Source organism: Channa argus, chromosome 6, assembly GCF_033026475.1.
Source record: "Channa argus isolate prfri chromosome 6, Channa argus male v1.0, whole genome shotgun sequence".
Taxonomy (NCBI): domain Eukaryota; kingdom Metazoa; phylum Chordata; class Actinopteri; order Anabantiformes; family Channidae; genus Channa; species Channa argus.
In genome coordinates this window covers 26,896,695-26,922,968 of record NC_090202.1, presented here as the reverse complement: position 1 = coordinate 26,922,968, position 26,274 = coordinate 26,896,695, and the positions used below count along the sequence as shown (strand labels likewise).

General features: G+C 38.4%; 1 protein-coding gene across 3 annotated transcripts; it reads left to right on the top strand.

The window, feature by feature from the left end:
• Positions 1 to 877: 877 nt before the first annotated feature.
• On the top strand, positions 878 to 26,177 carry gdpd4a (glycerophosphodiester phosphodiesterase domain containing 4a). Of its 3 annotated transcripts, none has more exons than XM_067507507.1 (18): positions 878 to 1,099; positions 10,784 to 11,003; positions 12,155 to 12,260; positions 12,750 to 12,853; positions 13,558 to 13,651; positions 14,176 to 14,235; positions 14,375 to 14,473; positions 14,645 to 14,738; positions 16,357 to 16,502; positions 16,714 to 16,796; positions 17,588 to 17,738; positions 18,332 to 18,550; positions 18,850 to 19,007; positions 19,860 to 20,007; positions 20,722 to 20,804; positions 21,358 to 21,437; positions 22,177 to 22,273; positions 22,867 to 26,177. In XM_067507507.1, the coding sequence occupies exons 2-17, from the start codon at positions 10,942 to 10,944 to the stop codon at positions 22,260 to 22,262; spliced, it is 1,773 nt and encodes a 590-aa protein (XP_067363608.1). In that variant the 5' UTR covers positions 878 to 1,099; positions 10,784 to 10,941; the 3' UTR covers positions 22,263 to 22,273; positions 22,867 to 26,177. The 3 variants fall into 3 exon arrangements, with proteins under 3 accessions (XP_067363608.1, XP_067363609.1, XP_067363607.1); XM_067507508.1 differs by having other exon boundaries at positions 22,177 to 22,306; XM_067507506.1 differs by lacking the exon at positions 22,177 to 22,273 and having other exon boundaries at positions 880 to 1,099; positions 22,867 to 23,009; positions 23,338 to 26,177.
• Positions 26,178 to 26,274: the final 97 nt, after the last annotated feature.

Here is a 26,274-nt window from a genome sequence, read left to right as displayed (position 1 = left end):
CAGTGAATTTGAATGCAACTACTTAAAAATGAAATTTGGGAAGGGAATTACTTGATAACATTATTAGGTATTGCAAAAGAAGAAAAGGAGGCTCTGAAACATTTAAGCTTATTTGGTTCTCCTGTCCTCCATCTTGTGAACTAGTCTTGAAGGTATCTGTAATAATCTGTTTCCATTCCTGAGAAATTATTAATAATAATGAACATCAATATGGGTAAAATGTAAAATCTTTATTCTGTGAACTCAAATCAACAGCTTTCGGCTTGTCTCTTTCAGGGGTTACCCCAGCGAATTTAGAGAACATAAATTCAAAAGTACATTACCAAATGGCTTTTAGGGCCCAGTTTGCCAAGTTTATAATTCAGTCTTACATTGTCTTTAACTGGTCTTAATCTCACCCAGCATATCAAATTACCCAGTGGTTTTCAAGTCTGCTCCTTAAGACCCACTATCCTGGTTGTGTATTGTCAGAAACTGGGAGATACCATCTTAAATAGGGGGGATTTGAGGGGAGAAAAAGTTAATTGGTATCTTCCAGCTTCTCGACTGAACACACCTGACCCAGGTAATCGGGAGAGGGAAGATCAGGTAGAGTTGGAAAACTATCAGTTCAGGCCTGGAGGACTAGGGAGGAGAGCCCCTGAAATATCTTAAATATTTAGTGTAATCGATATATTACTGTTACAACTATTACTAATATAATAATAACTATAATCGAAAGCGGTATTTTCTAGAATTTGATTGAGAACATTGAATAGATGTAAACATTTTGTTTACGTTAGTAAAATAATGCAAAAAGGTTGATCATACCCATACAATAAGGAAATAAAAAAAATAGAGGGATGGGATGGCGCTGTGGTGACGTCAGCAAAGATCTTGTTTGGAACCCTTCGCGTTCGCCTCGTGCCTGCAGTTGTCTCTTCATCCAGCTGCGCGTGCTGCCCTCTCATAAGGAGCTTGTGAGGCTGCACTTGCTGCACGATACCACTGCAGCAGACGGCTCGTGCTTCAGCACGTTTTAAATGAACGTTCAAAACAAAAACAAAAAAAACCCAACGAGGCTAAACGTAAAGTCGACCAGCAAACTGTCGTTCACCAGGTAAGAAAATGTTAGTTTCTGTCTTGAACAATGGCTCTTTCTAGTGTGTAGAAGAGCGGTTTTTACAGGACATACTGTACCTGAGCAGTTAGTTTTGTTGGACTGTAAAATAACAGTTTTACTTCATGGGAACGTTAGCATCGTGTCAGTACCGTTACGCTATCACCAGCTGGACGATATTATGATGGTTAAGTAGCTTTTGCTAACTTGATTCCGCAATTTGTTTCTTCACCCCACACATTTATTTAAAAAGGCTTTTAATTGTACCTTTTATTACCTGTTTCTTCAAACTATTGCAAGCATCAACCGTTATTATTTTCGAGAGCTACAACATGTTTTAATATAGATATAGATATATTTTATTTATCTATATAGATAATGTTCTCCGTGTATATTTACATTCTAGTTCCTCGAAAGGAAACTATTTCAGATTAACATGGGTAAAAAACAAACGCACCCACTCGTCGGGTGTCAGTTGTATTTTCTTTTTCTTTTCCTTTCCTGCACCTTTTAGCTTTATTTCAGTGCCACGTAGATTACAGTGATGACAAATGGTTAAATGTTGCTGCTGTTTCTATTACGGAATGAGGATTTTAGAACGTGTGACTTTTACAAGGTTTTCAAGTTATTCCTCAAAAACGTTTCTCTTTCTCATCCTAAGAAGCTGAAATATTGTTCTGCATTACTACATTTGCTGAGGTTGTGTATTTTAACCCTAATGGGAAAAGTTATTATGGCCCTACAGATCAAAACACAACACACTGTTTAAGATGACCAGTTATTGAGTAATTGTTAGCAGATTTAGTCATATAGCAGGGCCTCAGGTAGATATTTATGCATTTATCACCCAGCCAAGGTCAGTTCATAGACCTACAGCTGTGTTAGGAATAATAGATGAGGATGGATTATGACAAAGGATAGCTAATCTTGTCTTTATCATCACCCTGGGGAGCAGATATCAGATAATATGGCCAAAAATCTCTGCATGTATCTTCTTGACCGAAGAGTCTTACGTTGGGTAATAGTCTCAAGGTAAAACTGTATGTGTATGTATATGGATGTAAGACAAGGAAAACTTAAACGGTTTCATCATTGTTTAATAGCTTATCCTTTAAAATCTGCTGTTGGCTCTTGAGTCACTGCAGATATTTCACCAGCATTAGTTAACAGGCACCTTACCACAAGGAGAATTAAAAAGAAAACAAAAATGAATAAACATTTGTAAAAATATTTCGTTTCTTATAAAATGATGGTTAAAAGAGTTTTACCACTTTAAAAACAAATCCACAATACACACACACACACACACACACACTTCGTAAATCTCGAATAAACAGCAGCAACATGCTGCTCTTTAAACTGGCGTAACCTACCATTCGCTATAGTAGAAGCACAATAGCTAAACTAAATTCATAGACTTGTATGTACTAGTGGAAAATGATGGCTGTTCTGTTTAAGTTGTACACAGTAGTGACATGATCCTGGGCTACTGTATGTTGACAGCACATACAACATGATACTGTATGTTGGTCTACTCTAAGTGCTTTGCTTTATGCCAGTAGAACAGCAGCAATATACTTAGTGCACTATATTTTTCAGACATTTGCTGTGAGCCATAATGCAGTCCCAGTTCTATTTTGTCCTAGACGACAATTAACTACAAAATGAAATGACAGATGAAAAAGAAAGCTGTTAAAACCGGTGAGTCAAACCTAACAGAACCAGCAGAGCACAACCACACAAGAAAGCAGGCACAAATATTTGAACTGCTACAAGGTTAAATCACACCATTTAAGTGTCTAAAATATTTCTGAAATGTTTAGTCCGTGTTTGAAAACCTAATCTGTGGTGTAATCCTCTGAAGCCCCTAGGGATTTGAAGATGCTATTTGTTTGGTGCCTAGTTTCATTCTACTTTTCATATTTAGTCCACTGGCCTCATAGTTCATGTTTCACTTGTCGGGTAACAATGAGAAATGATGAGTGGTGTGGTGTTTATAGTCAGTCTAAGAAAATATGCTGCAGTTTTTTTTTTTTTTTTTAAGGAAAATCTGTCGCATAGTTCAGACACACATCCACAGAGCCGTACTGTTCACAGTTCATGCCCTTAGAGCAGACGTCATGTAAACATTCACAAAGGTAGCAAACAGGCAGAATGCCATGATTCAACAGTTCCTCTGAAGCTCTGCAACACAGTCTCCTGACAAAATGTTCACTTTCTGCTGAGCCTCCCAGTCTTTCTGTGTGACGTCAGTATTGCTTCACCTTTTTATGGTACAGCATAGATCGTGGTATCCACGGTTACTAAAGGTGCCATCCATAGAGACAGGAGTTTTCCTTTAACTAAATGACAGTTGTGTTTTGATGCTATTAGGTTAAATAAGGTGATAACAGACAAAACGTGTAGCTAGATGGATGTGTCAGCAGGACACTTTTCTTTGGCTTGTGGCGATTGTTGCTATATAACTGTATAAAGCTGTGTTGGTGCCTTCCAGAAAGATGTTTTTCATTTGTGAAATCTTGCACTAGAAAAGAAGTAATATCATCAAACACTGAAGAAAAGAGCTTAACCTCAGTTTTATTTCAGTGCCTTAGATCTGCAACAGTTTGAATTGAGTTACTTGCCTAAAGGCACATTCTCAGCATGCGTGGGAAATCAAATCAGCCTCCTTCATGCTCAACAAAACCTCTGACCTTTTTAGTTAGCAATGGCCACGGAAAGTTTAGTAGTATGTGCTTTTTAATGCGTCCCAGGAGGCCGCTAGTAAGAAACAAATGTTAAAGCTTTTATAAAAAAAGAGTAGAAAACCTGCTTCGTTACTACAGGTGGATGTTACAGTGAGACTTGTTTTAATTTTCTGATGAAGTTAATTAGATTGGTTTCATTACTGTGAATGAAAATTCCCACAAGTGGACAGAAATCCCAGCCTAGCAATAAGCTATTAAACATATTCTGGTGAACTGAGGCAGTGGAGTCACTGTGGTGATGGCAACAATAATGAGAAATCTAATGAATAAATCAATATGCTGGCTGTCTTACCATTAATCTGCCACGACTCATTAACATCCTTCTTAATACATGTTTTCTCTGCGTGTGTGTTCTCTGCTGTCTTAAAGTTACTGTTGTTCTGTTTTCAGTTGGCTTTTACCACAGAAGTTACAGTAAATACACCTTCATTTTATTATTGTTTTATTATTATTTGTTGTAGCAGTAAAAGTGTAAATGATACTGCTGCTTGATGAGCTGTCATAGATGCTGCTCGAATGTATGGTTGAGATGTAGAGGGTTTTTTCTGGTAACTGTTGCTTTTTGTACACAAAGCGACTGCTCTGTTAGTTTTACAAAAGAAATTGCCTAGTAGTGGTTAGTGGGGGTTTTGTTAGCTATGGTGTGATGTGTTTGGACAGTGGGGAAACGGCAGACCACTGATTAGTCGAGTACAGAGGGCTCTATTGTTTTATGTGTACTGTCTCTCCTGCTCTCTGTGCATCTTCTCATTGATCTATCTACAGTATCTTTCTTTCACTGGTGTGTGGCATGTGCACTCATAAGTCATAGACACACAGTGGCCCCAAAGAGGAAATGTACTGCATAGCTGTGTTTTTGTCTACTGCCTATTGTGTTTTTGGTGTGGACAGTTTGTTTTTTCAGATGAAATAGTGTGTGAGGGACCACAATGTAAAACATCAATATTCTGCACGATATCTTGCAACTCTTTATACATTACGTGATACTGTAGCAGCATTTTATGACAAACAACTCAAACACTGGAACACACTTGTATTGTATTTCTTTTTAAAAATGTGCCAACTCAAACCCAGGTATTCTGGGACCAACCATCTCTGTGTGCTCCATTTACTTTGGAAGTCAGAGCTCAGAATCATGACAAACCTGTTGACTGCATTTTAGTTGACAAGCTAGTTTACAAAAACAATACCGGTTATAGAAACACCAGTGTATAACTACGCACTGCTGTATTTTGGGCTTAATTTTGATATGCATTTATTGCTGTAGGAACATATTCACACAGTGCTGTGTGTATGAATGAGACACAAATGAGATAGAAGTGATAATATTACTACTGCTTTTGCTCTGCTGATGAACAGAGCAGCCATATTGATTTTTAGGTCTCGGTGTTCCAGTTGAAATTTCTAACTGGAAACTTGGAAATTATGACTTCCGAGCAGAAATGCAATGCACCCTTAGTTCCTACGTCTGCTGCTAGGTTTTCTGCAGCAAAACAAGATGCATGTTGTGATGCCTAAACTCACTGGTTTATTTACCCCTAGCATTTGTCATGTCACATACAAAGAAATGCACTTTCCACGATAGTCACACTAGTCACAATACATCATTTTTTTCTCCCTTTTAACATTAGATTTTATAGATTAAAAAGTTTTTTAAATATCACTGACCTGCTTCACACCGTTTGCATCACTCCCTCCCCCCAGAGAATCATTAAAGTTAAATCCAATTTTGTGCACATCCCAATCCTGAAACCACAGACGTTCAGCTCTTCAGGAGTTGCAGGGATTAAGTGCCTAGTTTAAAGGGCTCTCCACAACCTCTCTGGGGATTGAAATCATTCCTGTCGTTACAAGAGGCTGCTGTCACTGGTGAAAGAAAACCTGGGTTGGAGACTAAACTGAAGTTGTATGTAAGTGAAACAATGTTGTGTACATAACAGAATTCATCGGCTAGAAATTTAACCCTTTTTGCTAGATTTACATTTTTTGTCTGTCTCCTGAGACGACTGCAGAGGGAGAGAAACTTGGATAAACATATTACATGTGGGTATTATTAGAACATTTGCTATTGTACAAACAGACACGTGAGAGGCTCTTAGGTACACATAACTAAAGATACATGTTGTCAGGTAATTTATTCCACATGGACCAATTAACTTAAATAGACACAACTCTCTTTCCATCACACACACACTTCTCTCGAACCTGTTGTGTTTATGTCAATTGAGAACAACCTTGGTTAATTTGGTAACCATTAGTACACTTGAAATGCAAGTGTCAGGTGTGTTGTGTGATAAGAGTATCGGTGAGAATGAAAGGAAAGATGTTCAAGACGGTGGTGAGACCAGAGATGTTGTTCGGCTTAGAGACAGTGGCACTGAAGAAAAGACAGGAGGCAGAGCTGGAGGTAGAAGAGCTTAAGATGTTGAGGTTCTCTTTGGGAGTGACGAGGATGGACAGGATCAGGAATGAGGACATCAGAGGGACAGATCATGTTAGATGTTTTGGAGATGAAAGGGAACAGCCCAAAGGAAAAGAAGATGATGAGGAAACTAGTCGCTAGAGATTATTTTATACCTGGTTAATCTTGGTTAGTTGAGACAAAGGGATTATGTGTGTATTTCCACTCCTGTATTCTTGTACAACTGTACTTCACCCCTGTGTATCAGAATCTGCATATTAACATTTAATCATTTAGCAGAGGCTGTTACCCAAAGCTAGGAATACATACAACATGCAGAAGCAACTTGGGGTTCAGTGTGTTGCTCAATTACACTTTGATAAGTGAAACAGAGGAGCTGGGGGTTAAACCACCGACTCTGAGGTCAAGCTACAAAATGTATAACTGGTATACATAATCTTTCCAGGCTGTAGTGTGCTTTTTGCAGGGATGGTTCAATCAGGTTCAATCAAGTGTCTACAGATTATTTAACATTGTTCTTTGTGTAATTATATCCAGTATATAATGTATAAAGTTATTGACCTAATTGATGTTTGCATACTGAGAGCCCATACTAGAGCCCTCAGTGATGACTTTGTTCTTGACAGAAACATTGTCAAATCCTTGGTTTCAAGCCAGCGGAAAAGGCAGTTTCCCAACTTTCCCAATATTCCATCTCTTTGGGAATATAGATTGAGGCTTTCAAAAACTGGAAAACACACATTTCTTAATTATCTGGGTCAGTAGCCAAAACCTTAAAACCCTCCAACTACAATATGTATTTTATGACCCAGAGATTATTTTGCAGTTTGTCTGTGTGTGTGTGATACCTTTGCTTACCTTGCACACTGCCTGAATATTCATATTTGTCTTGTTGGCAGAATCATGGACAATGCAGATTTACTCTACAGTGATCTCACTTGTATTCATTTACAAAAAAAATCAGTTATGGTATAACTTGTTTTAAAATTAAGCAGAGTCAGAGGTTAGTTTGTTCCAAGATTAGTTTGAGAAGTTGCTTAGGTTTGTGTTTTTCATACCTTCTGAGATTATTTTCTTGATTAATCAGGTAATCTCATTGTGAATATTATCCTTCACAAATCTTCACAAAATTTTTCCACTCAAATAACAAGCAAAACCAATGCACAGTTGAAGTTCAACCTAAATATTTTAATTGATGATCCAAATTGTTGCTGACCACACTCCTACTCCAGAGTAGCTGTAAGGGCTCAGTGTCGTGATCAAGGACATTTTAGTGAGCCGACATTTGCTGGATTAAGGACTAGAATTTGGGTATTTAAGTGGATACAAAACCAGTTGTTTGGTTCCTTATATTTTAAAAGATTATGTCTGAACCTTTTGAGTTCCTACATCCCCATGTAGGTACAGTAGGTTAATTGCAGTCTGTAATGTACTGTTATACATCCACAGCAGTAGTGAAAGTGCTGCTGATACTTACAGGAAATGCACTATAGTGATTTTTCATCACCTGTCCTACATCTGACCCACTTTGAGTCCTTACCCATAGGCAGACGCTTGTTTTTGTTGTTCACGCCCAAAAAATGTCCTTCCTCATCCAATTTGACAGCCTGTTGAGCCCTTCAAGGGAAATGTATGATTTGGGGCCATATAGGGGCTGTATAGACAAGATTTGAGAAATGACTAGTAAGGTTAACTACAGCAATTATTAAAAACAATCATTTAGTTGTCTTCTCCCAGCCAATCTACTGAATAACTATTAGGAAAGTCAAACTACATTTACAGTAGCTACCACCATTATCACCATACACAATGGCTGACCAACAACCTGATGTTCACCACTTTCAGAGCAGGAATACATACATTCTTTGTCCAGTGGCAATGCTTTCTGCCGGGACACTGGAGATTAGACTTTTACAGACAGATTAAGCACAGCAGCACATTTCAGAGCAAAACAAAATAGGAGTAAAAGGGTACCTGTGTTGTTGCAGTACTTTCTAATTTGGCTTGGACTTTAGTGATTCCTCTGCATTTGGAACTTATGGATTCAAAACAGAAGTAAAAGCAGGGGGGACAGGTCAGATCACTGATGGTGGTCCAACCTCGGAACACTTAATTGTCAACCCCACCAGTAGCTTTCTTTCAATTTCACTGTTCATTTTTAAAATTAGTTGTTTACAGGTTGTGACTGAATAATGATATGATCTAAATCACTGTCAATTTAGTGTCACCATCATAATGTTTGTACCTGAAATCCTCCCTGTGACACAGAGACCTGCCATATCTGTCATATTTCTCTGCTTATGTGAACATTTCCTTTCATATGCGGCCTTAATATTTCTGCATAGTATTTTTATGTCCTTATGTTGCTTTATGCGCATTAAACGGCGTTATTCATTGAGCATTTGTGGGATATAGTGGAAGAGAATACTGTTACCCTGTAAAATAAGTTATTTTGTTTCCACTGCATAACAGCTTAGCTGGTGCCTGACAGAAAATTTAATAATCTCAGCCTTTTATTACTCCATCTGGACCTTTCTTGTTTACCACTCCTCCCTTTATCTTTTTCACAGCAGTAATAAGTCTGATGTAACAATTGCCATGGTAGCTGTGTGATAACTTGGTTGATAGACAGCAACCAAATCACTATAGTCAGTGTCCAAAATAAGAGTAAATGGAAAAAAGTTACACGTTCACTCCTTGGACTGATGAGTCTAATTTGTATTAAAACTATTTTCTCTTAATTTAATATTTTCATTCAACTTTGTTGTGAATTGGCGCTATATAAATAAAGTCATCTTAAGGCACTTTACAGAATAAAGTCAAGACCATAAAGATGTATAAAGAAAACCCAACAAAACCCCCCCAGAGCAAGCCCTAGGCAACAGTGGAGAGGAAAAACTCAATTTTACACGAGATCATCGCTTAGGGAGCAAAGGGTGATGCTGAGATAGTTGTAAAACAAGCAACACTGCGGATCTCAAGGACTGGAGTAGCCCAGCTCTCCTTTTAGACTAAACAGAATTTAACTGGCAACGCGGCTAACAGATCTAATTATCACTTGTCAGTTAGAGCTGCCAATTATTTTCTGTTTGCAGGTTCTCTCATTTAGGATGAGCTGTTTCCTTTTGTTTGCAAGACAAACAGCAATCTGAAGACATTATAGTCCCTTCAAGTCATAAATCAGTTTACATTAGGTGCTTGTTTAAATGAGAATTCTAGCAAAATGTAAAAGTTTATCAAACATTTTTGATGACCATCTTTCTTCAAGCTTTTGTAACAGTGTTTGTTTTAGACTGTACAGTTTCTGTACACATTGCAAACTTATTATTGGTCTCTGGGTGTGATGTGGACAATAAGACAAGAGGGGCTGGTATGTTGAAGACTTGATGTATTGGCTAAATGTTCAGTTGGTCTGTTGTCTGGTGTGTTCTACTGGTTGACTGACCATGTTTTAAATACTGTGTGACTATTGTTTTTAGTCCAGTGAAGCGGTGAATGTGGAGCTGTTGCATGACGTTATTAAAACTTGTTCTTGATGTTGTAGATGACATTTAAAGGGAGGTTTTGAAAGAAATTATTTTTATCACCAAAAATACCCTGTGTCTAAAGTATTTGTTCAGGAGTCAAAATGACATTAGGCAGAGTACAATTGTAGTTTCTGGTTTGGCCTAATTCCAAGGTGAACAGAGAATGGAAATGGTATAAATAGGTTAAAACTCATATCTAGTATGAAAAACAAACAAACTTTTGGCTTGACCTTGATCTTGGATAGGGTCATCCAAAAACAGATTACCGGAATTATCCACCCACGTCAAACTCAAGCTTTTAAATATGCATTTCATATCGGATGTCCACCATGAGCAGCATACAGTTACAGACCAGGAAGTAGAAGTTTGTGTGGAGTAGAGAATTTATTAGTCTTGCCTGAACAATTTTAGCAATGAGTCAATGATTTTACCAATAGAATTTCACATAAAATGCTTGTTTCAATGTCCATGTTGTCATTCACATTGCTCTTATCTATCCAGAAGTTCCAAATAAAATGACCTGCAATTTCCAAAGGAAGAAATATTCTGTTGATTCACTGATCACTACCTGTTCCTGTTCTACTGTGGGGTTGTTACTGACTGGAAAACTAGCTGCTTTGCTAACAGGCGTATTTGAAGTATTACTGACTGGTCTAATTAGGCTATAGTATTACCTCAATCATTCAAAGGTCAGGCAGCTGTGGATATGGATAGATTTATATAAGCCTATACTCTGTGTAGTACAGGTATATGTTTGTGTGCAATCATAAATCAACTGCACAGCTTGTTTACTGTGTACACTGTGTGTGTGTGTGTGTGTGTGTGGAGAGAGAGAGAGAGAGAGAGAGAGAGAGAGAGATCAGTGTGTATTTCTATCTTCTGGGTGAGTTTAAACGGGACACACAGTGAGTCCTGCTGAGTTAAGTTATTCTATATACAGATAATTAAAAAATGTCAAAGTTAATTAAACTTTCTTCTTTCCCTTTAGGTGAAGGAGTGCTGTGGCCAATAGTACTTCCTTTTACCTCTGCTTTCTATTTCTTTCATCTTTCTCTCCCTTATCTCCTCTTTCAACCACCCCCTCTCTCTCTTTGTCTCTCTCACCCTATCACTCTCTGTCTGTGATGCCGGGCTGTGGATGAGCATATGCCTGTAACCAGACTGAAGCTGGGGAAGCTAAAGGTTGTACGGCGGCAGCTGCTGCAAAGGTGCACAACAATACACACAACCTGTGAAGAAACATTTCTGACATACATACTGACTATATAAATGAGTGACTTTGCATACATTATTGGTTGTTGTGAAAACTGCTGCTTTGGAATTACGTAGTCATCTATTTTTTTTATTTATTTTCTTTAATTTCACACTGCTTTAAATACACCACTTGTCCTAGTGATTTACAACAACAGTCTCTCATCGGTTACAGAATAAAACAAACTAAGTATTTAATATTGCCTGCTAGTGGTTACTAGACTTGCAGACAGCAATGCAGTGTAATTTATTATAATTATTCAAAGTGCTAAAATGAACGAGCAGCATGAAATTCTTTCCAGACAAAGTCCTTGTTACTTACCCTAGTTGCAGACTTTGCTGCAAACTCTTTAAATGGAGAACTGTTTGTTCTGAGGTACTACAGCCTACCATCTGTCTCTGCACAGAGGGATGAGTCATAGTGCTACCTTTGTGCAGATATAGTTTGGTTGCATCATCTACAGATGGTATTTAAATTATTTTTTTTACTGTATCAAATTGGGATGACGGCTATATATTTATGAAACATCTAATAAAACGTATCTATCGATTTAATCAGACTCTTTAATCACCGAGTCAGTTTTGATTCACACATTTATAATTAAAGTTAACTATAAAAGCCTGAATTGCTCATCAACCGAATTAATGTTGACAGACAATAAATGGAATTTAAAAATGAAATGACCAGCAGAAAGTTAGGAATGGAAAGCATCTCAAACATTGCTACCAACAGGTGCAGCCTACTTCCATTGAGCGTCTTATTTTTCACAAGCTACTTGTTACAAGTACTGAAAATCCTAATTCATATAAGGTGGTTAGTCTGTAATACTGTAAAAGTATAGCTATCAGGATCCAGCTCTTAAAACTCACAAGAAAATTACATTGACCCTATTGACCTCTTCAAATCACAACGAACATCTGTGACACCTAAGATTGAAAGAATGTTTTTCAAGGTTATACATTTATTAACAAGGTATTATGTTACTCATTGTTTTTACTTTGTGTTTTTTAATATTGCCATGTTGGCATTTGTTTGACCCTATTATGATTAATTGATCATTGTTTTATTAAGGTGAATGATTAATGAATTTATTATCAATTGTTCCAGGTATGAACATCAGCCATTTGTCTCCTGTGTGGCCGGCCTCTATGGCTGCCAATGGAGGAGATACCAGAGAGCCCGGGCGCAGCCAGGAGAGTGCTGCTGCAGCAAGGTACACACACACACACACACACACACACACACACACACACACACACACACACACACACACACACACACACACAGACACACACACACAGACACACACACACACACACACACACACACAAAGCAACATCTACAAGTGTTGAGTTTGGTTAGTTTGCTGATCGTGCAGTGTGTTGATTCACTAGCCACTTTTCCTCCACTGGCCTGCTGACTCCAACAGTCAGTTACTGCTTTTCTCAAAAAAAAAAAAAAAAAACATTAGCACACATCATCTTTGTCAGCTTGTATTGAAATATACTGTCTTCATATGCACTTTGTTAGATGATGGACATCTTCTGTATCTCCCAGATTGGGTTGCATTAGAGAACTGTTTCAATTATGATTATAAATACTGCTAATATTGGAAAAAGGTTTACTTTTTTTTTTTTTTACCAAAGATTAACACCAAATGGTAGTTTGGTTTGTCAAAACTTAGCTTTTGCATGTGTTACAGGTGGAGTGTGGCAGTTTTGGCCTCCTGATTCTCACCTTTTGTTTGAGTTTTGTATTCCTTTATTTCTGGAGTGAAGCTCAGAATGACTACGATGACTTTGACTGGTGGGTCATAAACAATGCACACAGCACTGCATGTTGGACTGTGCTCACTGTAAGAACTAGGATTGCATAATATTGGGGGGGAAAAATGACATTGCAATTTTTTCTCCCTCTTACAATATTAAAGATACATCTTGACCTTGCTGTAATGCACCTGTGGCCTAACATTTGCTGTTTAAAATGTCCAACAGTGACTCAGATCACCTGTTGGTAGGTTAATAAATTGATGACATGACAAATGTGTCGATGTTCATATTAGTTGAGAAAGAGGCTTCAATACACCACTGCCTGTGCCAAATATGGTCTGTATGTCTCACGCTGTAACAACTCTTTAACACTGGACTAAATGTCTGTGTAGCAGTGGTCAGACCAATCTTTAACTTTATTTAATATATAAAAAATATGCGCTCATGTCGCCTATTTAACAAATGTCAGCAGACATCTCCAGCCTACACTGCTGGCATTTCACCTAGATATGCAACAAAGAATTACACCTGAAAACATAGTTGTGGTTGTCCTCCATGCTAGTCTCTGCTCACTGTCAATACTCAGCACAAAAAGTGTAAAAAACGAATACAAATGTTTATCTGTGTACATGTTCAACAACACATAAATGAATGAATTGATCATCTGAACAATGGATGCCATTGTTACATGATTAACAACATGAACACACTGTATGCTGATCTTTTCTTGTGTGTCTTCAGGTTTAACTTTGGGTTTCTTGGTTTCTGGTTTCCCTGGTCTCTGGTTCTACTAGTTGTTGCTGCGACTCTCTTCACATACATCGCCCTCTTATTGGTAAACACACTGATATGATTGCGTCTTGTCTAGTTTAAGCAGACAGTTTTGATTGTATAGGACAGACTCAACAAAGCAAAAAGAGGCAAATAAAAATATCTTTAATAGACTATACTTCAATCCAATCATACACTCTTTACAGCTTTGTTATAGTTAGTTTTCACTTGTAGATTGTAGGTTGTTAGTTTAATCTGCAGACATGATGAGAAAAGCTTTGTGGGTAGAAAACACAACAATGCTTTCTTATTCTTCTTGAATAACACACTTTAGCCTACTGCTGCCAGAGATTACCAACGGAACACGTGGCCACCCCTGAAGGGACAAGCCGAAAGCTGTTGATAATCATGAACTTTAGTTTTGGAAAGTTCCACACATTTATTTATTAAGCTTTTAGTTATTTTTTTGTGAATAAAAAGAAAAGCTACTATCTTTTTGTAAATAATGTTTCTAAAGAAGCAAATCCCTTGTTAACTGTAGCCGCTTTACGTGTATGAATTGTCAATAAAAATCTAAACATTGTGCAGGTACTGGCAATATGTCTGCTTTCTGAGGGTCAGAGGCTATACCTTCACTGGAGCCACAAGGTAAACACCCCCCACCCCCCCAACACACACACGGAAAAATAAATACAGTCCCTTCTGGGTATTTTGTCTTCCTCCTAAATTGCATTGTATTAAATGGATATTCTCATATTAAGCTGTTGTCCTCCTGTGTCTGTGTCAGGCTGGTATCGTGGTGACATTGGCCTTCTCTGTCACAGCCACTGCCGTACTGTCTGACCTCTGGAGCAAAGAATGGAAGACTCTTCTGCTCTCCCTGCAGGTCAGCCAGCCCTAACATATCAGCTAATACACAACACAACATTGTATTAATTGCAGTTTACACTCTAGATATCTGTATTGCATTTAATTTAGGCTTCATGTTTAGGCTAAAATGCGTAAGACTGCTGACAGTTTGGCTATTGTCTTCTGCTAATCTCTTATTTGTCTTTAGGTGACTGCACCTTTCCTCCATTTGGCTGCAGTCGCCCTAATGGCGATTCTTTCTTGGCCAATAGCGTTGCACTTCTTCCGCATGAACAAGAAAGGTGAGCCCGATTTGGATCTGGTGTGAATACAAATATTTGAATTTTGTAGAGAAAGATATCTCTTTATTGTACACCAGTAAATAGATAGTTGAAATGACAAGTTTGCACAGAGAAGGAATTCAGTTCTTAAAGCTTAAGTTGTAGTAATTCAAGATTCAGATAACTTCATTAATCCTTTTTACACGTCCTCCCTAATGCTAAGCTGCTCCACCTACTGGAATTACAGCTATTCTGAAATCAAACATGCACCTTAGCAATGTGTGACGCAGTTGTCTGACATTGATTATATTGCTCTAGACCTCCTTGCAACCCTTATTTCTCCATCTCCACTTCCTCTTAACAGAAAATCAATGTCTCCTTTTCTTACTCAATTGTGCTGTCTTTGAGGTTTCTGCCTTCTTTCATTCACTCTTTTTTTTATTTTTGCTCTTTCTTGCTTACCCTTGTGCTTCTGTCTGTTTTGCTTTTGGATCACTCATTCCGTCTTGCATTGTTTCTGACCACCTTTGTCTCTCCACTGAATGACTTTGACCTCTGTGTGTCTCTGCGTCTCTTTCTTCTGTTTGGTCTCCATGGGTACTCTCCGTGGTTGCCATAGTGATTCAGCGGCTAGAGTGATGCTGAGTCATGTCTGGGATCTCTTCAGGTCTGTCTCTGACAGCCAGTAAGGGAGAGAAAAAATTGTTTTTTAGATTAAGACAGGCTGTAAAAAGCTGGATTAAGCTAGAAACAGATTAATTCGTTTTACAGCCCAAAAACCTTCTAATGTAAGATTGGTAAGGGATTTTTTTATTTTTGCTAAATGAGCAATATAAAATGTTTTTTAATCATACACAAAAATGCACACATACAAAGATATACACATGCTTTTTTTTGTCAAATGTTTGCCTTTATATCTCTCTATCTATCTAACTCTATCTAATATAAATGTACATTATGTTGATTTAATAGCAACAACAGTTAATGATTCATTTTAATGCATTAAAATTCACATTCAGTCATCTCAATAAGCTTTATTACTGTTTCAACTGCTGCTTAGGGATGTAAGCAGAAAGCCATGTCACCTAAAGGAAGCAAATCCTTTAATTTTTTTATCTAAGTTTCAAGTAAATTGCGTTCACATGGTCATAAGTTATTTGTAGGTGAGTTCTCAGCTTATCTCCAGTGGTTTAACCTGTTACCTTGCAGCAGTGATACAGAAGTGTAATTGAGGACACTATGAATTAACAGCTTGATGTTGTCAAAGGTGAAACAGGGTTGAAACTTGCAATCAGACATAGCAGTTTTTTCCTAGTGTGAAATAACTTTTTATCACCAAAGACAGAGGTATTTTAATGATCAGGTTCTTTGGTCTCTCTTCTCCGGTGGATTTGGTTTGTTACCAGACGGCTGGTCTTTCAGCATGTTGCACATGTTGCCGTTTTTCACCTAACCCCCATATTATTCCAATTGGGATTTACTATAATGTATGTTATCCTGAAAAAGTTATCATTTTTACATAAGGTACATGTATGCTACATACAGTTCAAGTGAGTCTGTCTGTTAGTTTTGTGTACTTACTGTATATTATAGGTATTAAATCGGTGTACATGTCATGTTTTTTATGTGTGTTCTTCAGTGCGTCAGGTGGCTGTCCTGGGTCTCTACCTTTCTGTTCTGTTCTCTCTCTACCTGGTTCCTCTGGGAATGTACTCTCCCTGCATTAAAGAACCAGGAACTCTGGGACCTGCCCCAACACTCATTGGGCACAGAGGAGCTCCAATGGTGAGACCGAACTGGCCTATGACAGATGAATTTGTCCCAATTCTATAAAGTCTGTGTTTTACTACTAACATTTACCACCATCTGTTGGTTATAAAACATTTTAGTCTTTAGCATCACTACTGAGATGTGAACAGTCTGTCTCTGACTGTGCATGTATGTGCATTATTAATGACAGTGGCAATTTTTTGTCTGATTTGTGTGTGTTTTGCAGCTTGCTCCAGAGAATACTGTGATGTCATTTGAGAAAGCGGTGGAAGCAGGAGGGGAAGGACTAGAGACGGACATCACCATCAGGTATGTGTGTTGTGTCTGTAGACACATTATTTGTTGAATACAAAATGTTAATATGTAGAAGTAAAATTTATACTGTGGTGTTTTTTCAAAGTTTCTCTATCCTTTACCTCTTGTCTGTCTTTTATTAAATCAATAAACATATTGATTCTGTTTCATTGGGTTTCCAGATAGATTTGTTTGCCTTGTGGGAGCATTTCAAAAATTATAAACAGCTCTGCAGAGTACAGTCACAGGGTACCTCCTAAACCACTGTAATAGAAGTTTTTCCTCTTCCTTAGTCAAGTTTTACTAGCTCTTGGAAGAATTGAAGACAGAACTCCTTGTTCTCTCTGTGACCTCTTAAATAAACCCACTTTGTTTGCCTGTTTGCTAATTATCTAACCAAATGACTAAATTTACTCTATTCCCCCACACCATAGAACTAAGGTGATTACTGGCATGATCCAGGTATCTCTTAGTGCTTCCATTAACCCACATCCGGTGGGTTAGCACACTATTTTACATCTTGAACCCAAGGGGATTAGCAGCACAGCCTGATTTTCTGAGCATTAGCAGGTTTGGTTTATTCAATGCTGATGACCCCATGAATCTGTGTGAATGATGGTGGCTTGTTGCCAGTTTCCGTGGAAATAAACGTTCGAGAGTTTGGTGAGGTAATCTGAGTGTATGTGTTGTGTGGGCTAAGGCTAAACTTGTTTTTCAGCAGTGAACAGACCTTTTGAGGATGCTTATGACCTGAATGATCTGAACAATCTCAATGACTTTGGATCACTCTTTTTCATTATCTGTAGTTATGATGGTGTTCCCTTCCTGATGCATGATTCCACTCTGAGGAGAACTACTAATGTTGCTGAGGTTTTCCCAAATCGAACACATCTTGATGCCTCAATGTTCACATGGGCTGAGCTACAGCAACTGAATGCTGGTGACTGGTTCTTATCAGTGAGTAAAAGCAAACACATACACTATTTGTTGTTGTTCTCGTTGGTTGTTTTTTTCCCTAAGATGTGGCTTAAAAATGTTTAACCATATTCCTGACATTTACACTAGAAAAAAGGACGGACTCTGTAATCTACTAATAAATCCCAGGAAACAAATGTATATTATGATATTGTATGAGGTTGTGTCTCTTCTACGATTTGGTCTGTGTGGATCTGTCATCGTTTTTTTTTTGGATCACTTTCAGACTTGATAGCAGCTTTTTTTTTTTTCCCCTCCGGTAACCTAAGACATTTGGCTTGTGTATGTACATTTCTTTTTAGAGCTTAAATAAAAACTCAAACAAAATACAGGAATTGTGAAATTTACAATTCACAGAAACAAAAGGTTTAATGATTTACTAAGCCGTGAGAAGAAAGTCCTCCTTTATGTAAAAACATGAAATTCAAGAAACCGGAATCTAGATTTGTATAAGAGAGGCTTCAAATAAAGGGCATAAATGTGGAGTGCAAAGAATCCAGCTGTCTAGTTTTAATTTTTAAGCAATTAAACACCTTTCTTTTTTTTTTTACCATGAACATGCTTGTGTTTTACAGAGGGATCCATTTGGTACTGTGTCCTCCCTGTCTGAAATGGACCGCTACCAGGCCCAGAACCAGTCGATTCCATCATTGGCTCAGTTCCTGGAGGTAGCAGCCCGTAGTGGCAGATTAGTGCTCTTTGACCTGCGAAGGCCACCTTATGGACATCCTTACACTCAGTTATACATAAACACTACTCTGCAGGTGGTGCGGGCCCACATTAAATCCTCACAGGTAATAGTTTGGAGGGGCTGTATTAAAAAAGATCTTTTAAATTATACTTTTTGTTGACAGATGAAATTACTGTTTTTATTGCATTTCTGATTAGTTTTCTGTTCAGCTCGATATTCGAGGAATAACTAAGGTTCATGTTAATCTCTTGGATCAGTGTTTACCATATTAGATATTAATGTTTCAGTCTTTTTAATAACAGTTTTCCCTTTTCTTATTTTTTTGATTTAATTAATTCCTACTTGTGTTTTACATTTTGTTCACTATGACTGACTGTTGTTTAACTGTGTGTGTTGGTTTAGGTGCTGTGGCTGCCATCTGAAGACCGAGAGCTGGTCCAGGCTGTCGACCCAGAGCTGCAGCAGACCTCTGGAGGAAAGGCCTCTATTCAGGAACTGGCAGATGCCCATATCATCAGACTGAACCTGCACTACAGCACCATGTCTCAACAGCAGATCAGGTACAAGCAGATTAATTTGGAAACTATTCTGCTGCATATTAGGAAAGAGTGCAATCATTATAGTATAGTAATCCTATATTTGTATATTAGTATCATTATTACAAAACAGATTTTCATGAAATGAAATGTAAATCTTCATATTTAATTGAATTAGCATTTTAGCAACAATGGACTTTAACAGAAACTGATACATTTACTTTTTTGTTTAAACTAAAATAAGAACATCGACATACAGATGTACAGTACATTCAAGCACTTAGTTACAGAGAAAAATGTATTTCAAAGGAGATAAGAGAGGCTAATAATGCTACAAGCAAATTGAGTGGGAGGTACTTGTATATAAACAGATGCTGCAGGAGAAGGATCTGGAAAAAAGGTGAAGAAAAAGTTGAGTGACCGAAAACTGACAGAAAACCAAGTGGGGGAACACTGCAACCATGTTGAAGAAGGTCCTCTGGTCAGATGAGACCAAAATGTAACTCTTTGGCCTACATGAAAAACGTCACGTGTGACCTAAACCTACCACTGCACATCACCCTGAACACATCATGCCCACCGTGAAACATGGTCATCATGTTGTGGGGACGCTTTTCTTCAGCAGGTACATGGAAGTTGGTCAGAGTTGATGGGAAGATGGATGGAGCCAAATGCAAGACAATCTTAGAAGTAAACCTGAGTCTGCAAAAGACTTGAGACTGGGGAGGAGGTTCACCTTCCAGCAGGACAACGATCCTAAACATACAGCCAGAGCTACAATAGAATGGTTTACATCAAAGCATGTTCATGTGTTAGAACGACCCAGTCAAAGTCCTATTCTCCCTTTCTTCCCTTTCTGTTTCTGTCTCTTTACAGCAAGTACCAGTCAGTAAACATCAGCACTAACTTGTATGTCATCAGCCAGCCATGGCTCTACACTCTGGCTTGGTGTGCAGGAGCTCAGTCTGTAACCACCAACTCCATCCATATCCTGTCCAACATCGACAAGCCGCTCTTCCTGATGGTGAGCAGATCCAGGTCTTCAGCATCATCATATGTTATGATCTCTGCTCTCCTGAATAACACTGGTAGAGCAGTGCTAGTGGTACAAATTAGCATGATCATTTACATTGGGTATGACTCTAGCCATACAAAGCTTAGCAAAAATGTTTTAGTTTCGTTCATTAATTCCTTTTCAATACTTAACAGATGTCTAGAATTGGTAACAGTTATTGTTAGTAACATTTAAATAAATATTATGATCTGTCAAAAAATAAAAAGTATAAAGGCAAATGGAGAAAATGTTTAATCTGTTCACATTCATTGACATCAGTATTTCTACATTATATACTGTATTTATGTTTTCAATGAACTACCATTGCTTAGTCGTGTTAAATATTTACAGGCATACTGATGCTCTGTTTGTGAGTTAAACCTCACAATATTTCAGTCAAACTACCAGGCTGGTACCTTTATGTTTTAGACATCTAGAATTTGCTCTATTTTGCTTTGACTTCCAATGAGTGGCAGGAGCAGATGTTCTGTATCAGACTGGTGGGTGTTTGAGGATTGTGTCTGTGACCTTGTGGTTACATAAATGTTCTCCTTCACCACCTGTGTGTCTGCGTGGATTCAAAAAAATTTGAAGATTTGAATATGCACTTTCGTATTAATGTTCTTTAATCACGCAACCTTTTCTTTCAAAAGCAATCAGCCCTTTCTCTCTGTCTCTCTCTAGACTCCGGAGCAATACAATCTGATGTGGATTCTGACTGATGCAGTGTCTGCCTTCTTCATCATTGCAGTTTTCATATTCCATTGGTGTGTAGACACAGATTGTGTTCCCATAATTACTTTCCTCTGCTGTTGGGGTGGTGAAGCTATGCAGGGCTGAGTCATCGTGGCTGCTAATGAGATTTCATTGATGTGTAAACTGAGATGCCATTGTGGGGATACAAATGTCATTTGAACTAATGTTGACATGTATGTGAGTATGTCACATGATGCCAGTAACTCTTTTGACCTCGTAAAAGTTCAGACGTCATGTTATACAAACAAGTTACTTTGAGCAGAACCTGGCTGTTAAACTGAGGGTCTGCAAAGAAGGTGAATGTCGGTGAGATTAATCCTGCATCCTGTTTGCCAGATGAGGCCCCTCACCACAAAGGGCCGCTTTTCTAATCAGTTCTTCCTTTCTCTGTTTTATACATGGGCTTTATTCAACACTCACCTGGACTCACTCTCACACATTACCGCATGTATGCTCAGTGTACATCAAAGCAGTCATGGCAACAGACTTACCAATCTCACAGAACCACAAACAGCTGGTTATTCTCCTTTCCTCTGATCTTCCTTTGGTGTGTGTATGTAACAGGTGGAGAGAGAGAGGCCTGCCTTTCTGGTCTGGCAGCCGTCAGCCTCATGAGAACGGACCATACAGCAAGTTTAGGACTGGTATGAGGCATTTTTCCTCTCCTCACTCTCACTTCAGCATTGTGCTTATACACTGCATCATTGTGGATAAATGTAAAGCAGTAGTATTAGATATTTTATAAATAGGTCTCATTTAATTTTTTTCTAATGGCTTGTTTCCATCCTGGCTGAGAGTTGCTGTATTATAGTGTATTTGTTGGAGGTTATGGTATGTAGCCTCCTCACTGTGGGAGAACTGCAAAAGACAGAAAGGTGAATATCTAAATTAAATAATTTTTAATACAATGAGAAATTGTAAACTTTATATATGAGGACTTGCAGAATGTGCCTTTGCTGCACTGTTAAACAAATAATGTAATATTTGGGGAAATACGCTTGTTGCTGTCCCTGTGGGAGAGAGAACATAAATATAAATCAATTTCTGTTGATTAGAACAGTCAGGCTTTAATACAGAAGCCAGTCTTTATTAAAAAAATGCTTCTCTGTTTGTGTCTTGCACAAACATGTTGTAAGTTGTTATGTAGCCACCAGCATATCTAAAATCAACAGTGTTATTCATGTAAACCTCACTGCAAGTTGCTGCTAAAGACTTAGAACAGGAACTTACCCTCTGAACTGAACAGAGAACAGAATATTCATTTAAATGCAGCTTGGTCCAAGCTGTGGCTCAACCAGCAGAAACAAGACATTTCTTTTGGTGAACTTCTTTGCATGAAGTGCTGTGTTTTATGTGTATCTGTGTGTACGTCCGACTCTCCAGAGCTCATCTGTGTTCGCTGGGTCCCCCTCCACTCTGACTCCTCTGCTGGATCCCTCATCTCCCTCCCTTTGGCCTTCAACCAATGACAACCTTGCATGTCAGTCCTGCATGTCTGCCCTTCCAGAAGCTTGTATGACTCCAGAACCCTTGTTGTTTCTACAGGTCTTTATGTTTCTTGAAGGAAACAAGCATATTAAAAAGTTGCATAGATCTTAGCCTGCAACTGGTGTCTAAAATGTAAAGCCAAGCAAGAGATTAATGTGAATTTATTTTTTATTTGTTGTTAAAGCACCACAAGACAAGTCACAGCAAAACAACACTATTGAGTTACCGTTGGTATTTACAATTGAGTGGAATTAAAAAATGTCTGAGATGCTCAAGAAAAGCCCAAAAAAGCTTTGCTCTAATTTTTGTCACAGAAAATCCTACTTGGTTTACTGTCTTCTCTTCATCCAAGCTTAGTGGTTTGCATGGTCTATCTCATCTGTGCACGTGCACACTGCTTGCTCACAACAGCCTATGTGAAAATAAGACTTTTGGTGCTCACATTACCTGTGCTTGGCTATATGTCTGGATATATGTGCCCCCCCCCCCCCCAAACGCACACACGCTTCTCAAGCCCCTTTTTTACCCACACTGCTCCTTCGTATGTGAAAGTATTGTATAACTGCATCTCTGTTCACCTTGCAGAGTTGAGTGATGTGTGGTCCATCTCCAGTGTCCACGTCCGGCCAGACTTGAGGAGCACTCCCAGTTCACCCATTACCCCTCACCTGCCCACCATCACAGAAGAGTGACAGAGAGAGGGAGAAAGTGAGAGTGTCGAGAGGCAGGTACAGATGATGAGAGCTGAATATAGTACTTCTATTGACAGAATATGTTAGTTTCAAGGGATTTTGAGTTTGTAATTTGTAATTTCTGTATTCGACACTAAAAACATAGACTAAGATTGGTTTTGATATTTGATTGAATTGTTGAATTTGGAACCTAATATTTTTCATATGAGACCTCATCACTCACAGGAAGGAAATTGGTTTATTAGGCATTTGCAATTTAAACGTTCAGGACAAAAAGAGGGGAACAGAAATGTTTAAAGTAAAGTAGCGACTCCTTCTCCACTTTCTCTCTTATCCTCTGGGTCTATGGGCAAACTGCCTGCAGGAACTGAACTGCTGAATCAAACCTCTTTCACTGACGTGCCATCAGGGACGGAGCAGAGAGACTCTGGACACAAGCCCAGGAGCACCAGTGTCCATTGTCATACAATAATATCATCGCTGCCATTTAAACGCTGGGGCAGTGGGGACTGTTAAACACTAGCCCGGAGGCTGACGTGCTTAAGAACATTTCCCTCCCTGCTCATTCACCGCCACCAGCTGAGCTCTACGTAAGACATTTAAGAAACTGAACCTCACACAAAATGAAAACAGTGAATAGATTGTGGTAATACATGAGTTGCTTCCACTGTTTCTGTCCTATTAGTAGTTGATTAGAAACCAAATGTTGCATTAGACCAAAACTTAAATTATGTCTTTAAAATGTAAGAGTTTTGTTTCTGCACTGTTGGATGCAGTGTATGAACTGTACACCACCGGACTGACAGAATGAATGTAAATCCGAGGCTTTAGCAAATTATTCTTTGTTACTTTTCATATTTGTTAGGTGAATGTAGTTTTCTCAAAAGCAGATGAGAAATGTTCAGGCTGGGAGTCACTTCAGTTTGGCTACAGATCTGTGCCAAATGTTGAATTAAAGATGAATCAGATGCTTTTGAGAAGCCAGTGCTCTGTATGAGGTAGTGATTACAGAATCTGCCTTTTCTTCAGATATAGCACACAGGATGTTCTGAGTTATGATCACATAGTTCATATTTGCCATGTTGTTGTAGCGTACATAGATTTTAGATCTAAAATCCAGAGTCATGGCTCAAATTTCCAGCTGTGTATTTTGCCAGTTTTGTGCATTGTTGGACATAAAGCAGGACATGCTGCAGTAAGTGCCATTTAAAAGTAACACTATGGCTTTGTTTTCACTGTTTATGATCACGTCATTTACCCCGTAGAGTAGAAAATACAATAAAAAGTTCCTGACAAATCCTTGTGGGCCAACTTGATCTACTCCAAGCAGGCTTACATTTAACCTAAGGTCTGAATCTATGGGCACATAATTTATCCCTACTATCCTTTTGGTATAAATTGGAATTATTAAGTTTACAATTTAATTGGATTTCAGCTTTTCTTAGCTGCCCTGTTTGTCTGTTTCCTGTACTGCTCTTCTGTCTCACACTGGACTAGACACAGAACTGGCTGTGTTTAGTCTGACTAAGGTGGTGCTGAAATGTGTCTAAAGACAGATAATGAAGTTTTGATACTACTATATTTATTACAGTAGAAAAATCACATGATGGTCTAACATAATGTACTGTGCTGTATGGTGGTAGAGTTAATTAGCACTTAGTTTATCTACATGCATTTATGTTACTGTTGTAACTGAAGCAGCCGATCTGATGGGTGGGCTAAGCATATTAGCTACAGTCATTATAGCTGCACAACCATATTTATTCTATTGAATAGGATATTTTCCACTGTAAGGGCGTTTTTCAAGCAAATGAATTGTGACAATAGATTTTTGCTCTGGATCCCCTTTAAAATGCATTTCCAGCTTTCCATGTTTGGATTTAGCCATTGTTTTTATTAGGCGTCTGCTTAAACTCATACATGTACCAATATTTTTCTTGTCACCTCATATATATGTACTTGTGTCTAGAGAGTAAAGATTCCCTGCATTCAAGTGGTGAGAGGTCAGTTGGAAATGGTTTCATTATACTCATAGAAGCATCTGTTTTTTTTTTTTTAAAGCAGTCCTCCAAAGCTAAAAAGTGGTGTGCTCCAATATTTTTTTCAGGTTATTGAAAGATCCCAAAAGAAATATGCACTGTTTCTGAAATCTTTAGTGCCTAATTTTTTTCTGTAGACTTTTTATTGGGAAGTTGATTTAGCTATTTTTAAACTGATGGACCTGAGGAAACAAACAGAGGGAGATGATACTACAGTAAATGGGTAAATAGTTCGGCCCACTGCCTGTTAAACGTTCTCACTAAAGGCCAACGCTGATTAGTCTCAGCCGCTGTCACTCCAGAACCAAATTATTCATGAAAAGATGTTTCTTGGCAAATCTAAAGAGCAGGGCTTTCTTTTTTCTGGCCTAGTTGTCATCAGTATAACACTCCTGCTTTGCTGTCTTGCTGCCTGCCAAAATGTGCTTTAGATTTTATGGGGTATGTTCGCTTAGTGACCTTGTCATGTAATAATTAGATGGAGTAATGTATTTGACTCCACTAGTGGAAGTCAGAGTAGTACTTCTCATTTGGCTCCATCAGTGATCTGATTTAGAACCACTGATTTGATACAGGAAGGAGAACTTTGTCGTGCATGTGCTTTACAAATACAATTGTACTGTAAGTAATGTGAAGAGGTGCCCAACATCAGAGGATTGAGACATTCATTGCACATTTTCATCCCGAAATCCAATCTTTCTAAGAAATCTGTGCACTCAGTTGGTAGGGCAGTCGTCCACGGACCACGGGGTCAGTGGTTCGATTCCCGGTCCCGGCTATATGTAGAAGTGTCTCTGGGCAAGACACTGAACCCCTAACAGCCCATTCCCCTCCCCAGCTGTGCAGTGCCGGTCCAAGCCCGGTAGAAACTGGGGAGGGTTGCGTCAGGAAGGGCATCCGGCGTAAAAACTGGGCCAAATCAACATGCGCACAATGATCCGCTGTGGCGACACTGAACTCATGGGATAAACAGGACAAAAAATAAGAAATTATGATTCAGATCGCATTGTTTGCAAAAGTAAAATCTCTATAGTATTTTACATCTTGTGCTATACTTAGCTGCTATTTGTCATTTTATAGAAGCAGTTGATATTTTAATTTTTTTACTGTACGTTTTCTCTGACTGTAAATGCTCTTGCCATCTGGTATTAAAATGTTAAAGTTGGTAGCACTGTCTGTGGTGGTTCTCAAAAGTGAGGAGAAAGTCAGCTACTGCTAGAAAAGATCCTTTACTCACACCATGTACTGGAAAACAACTTGTA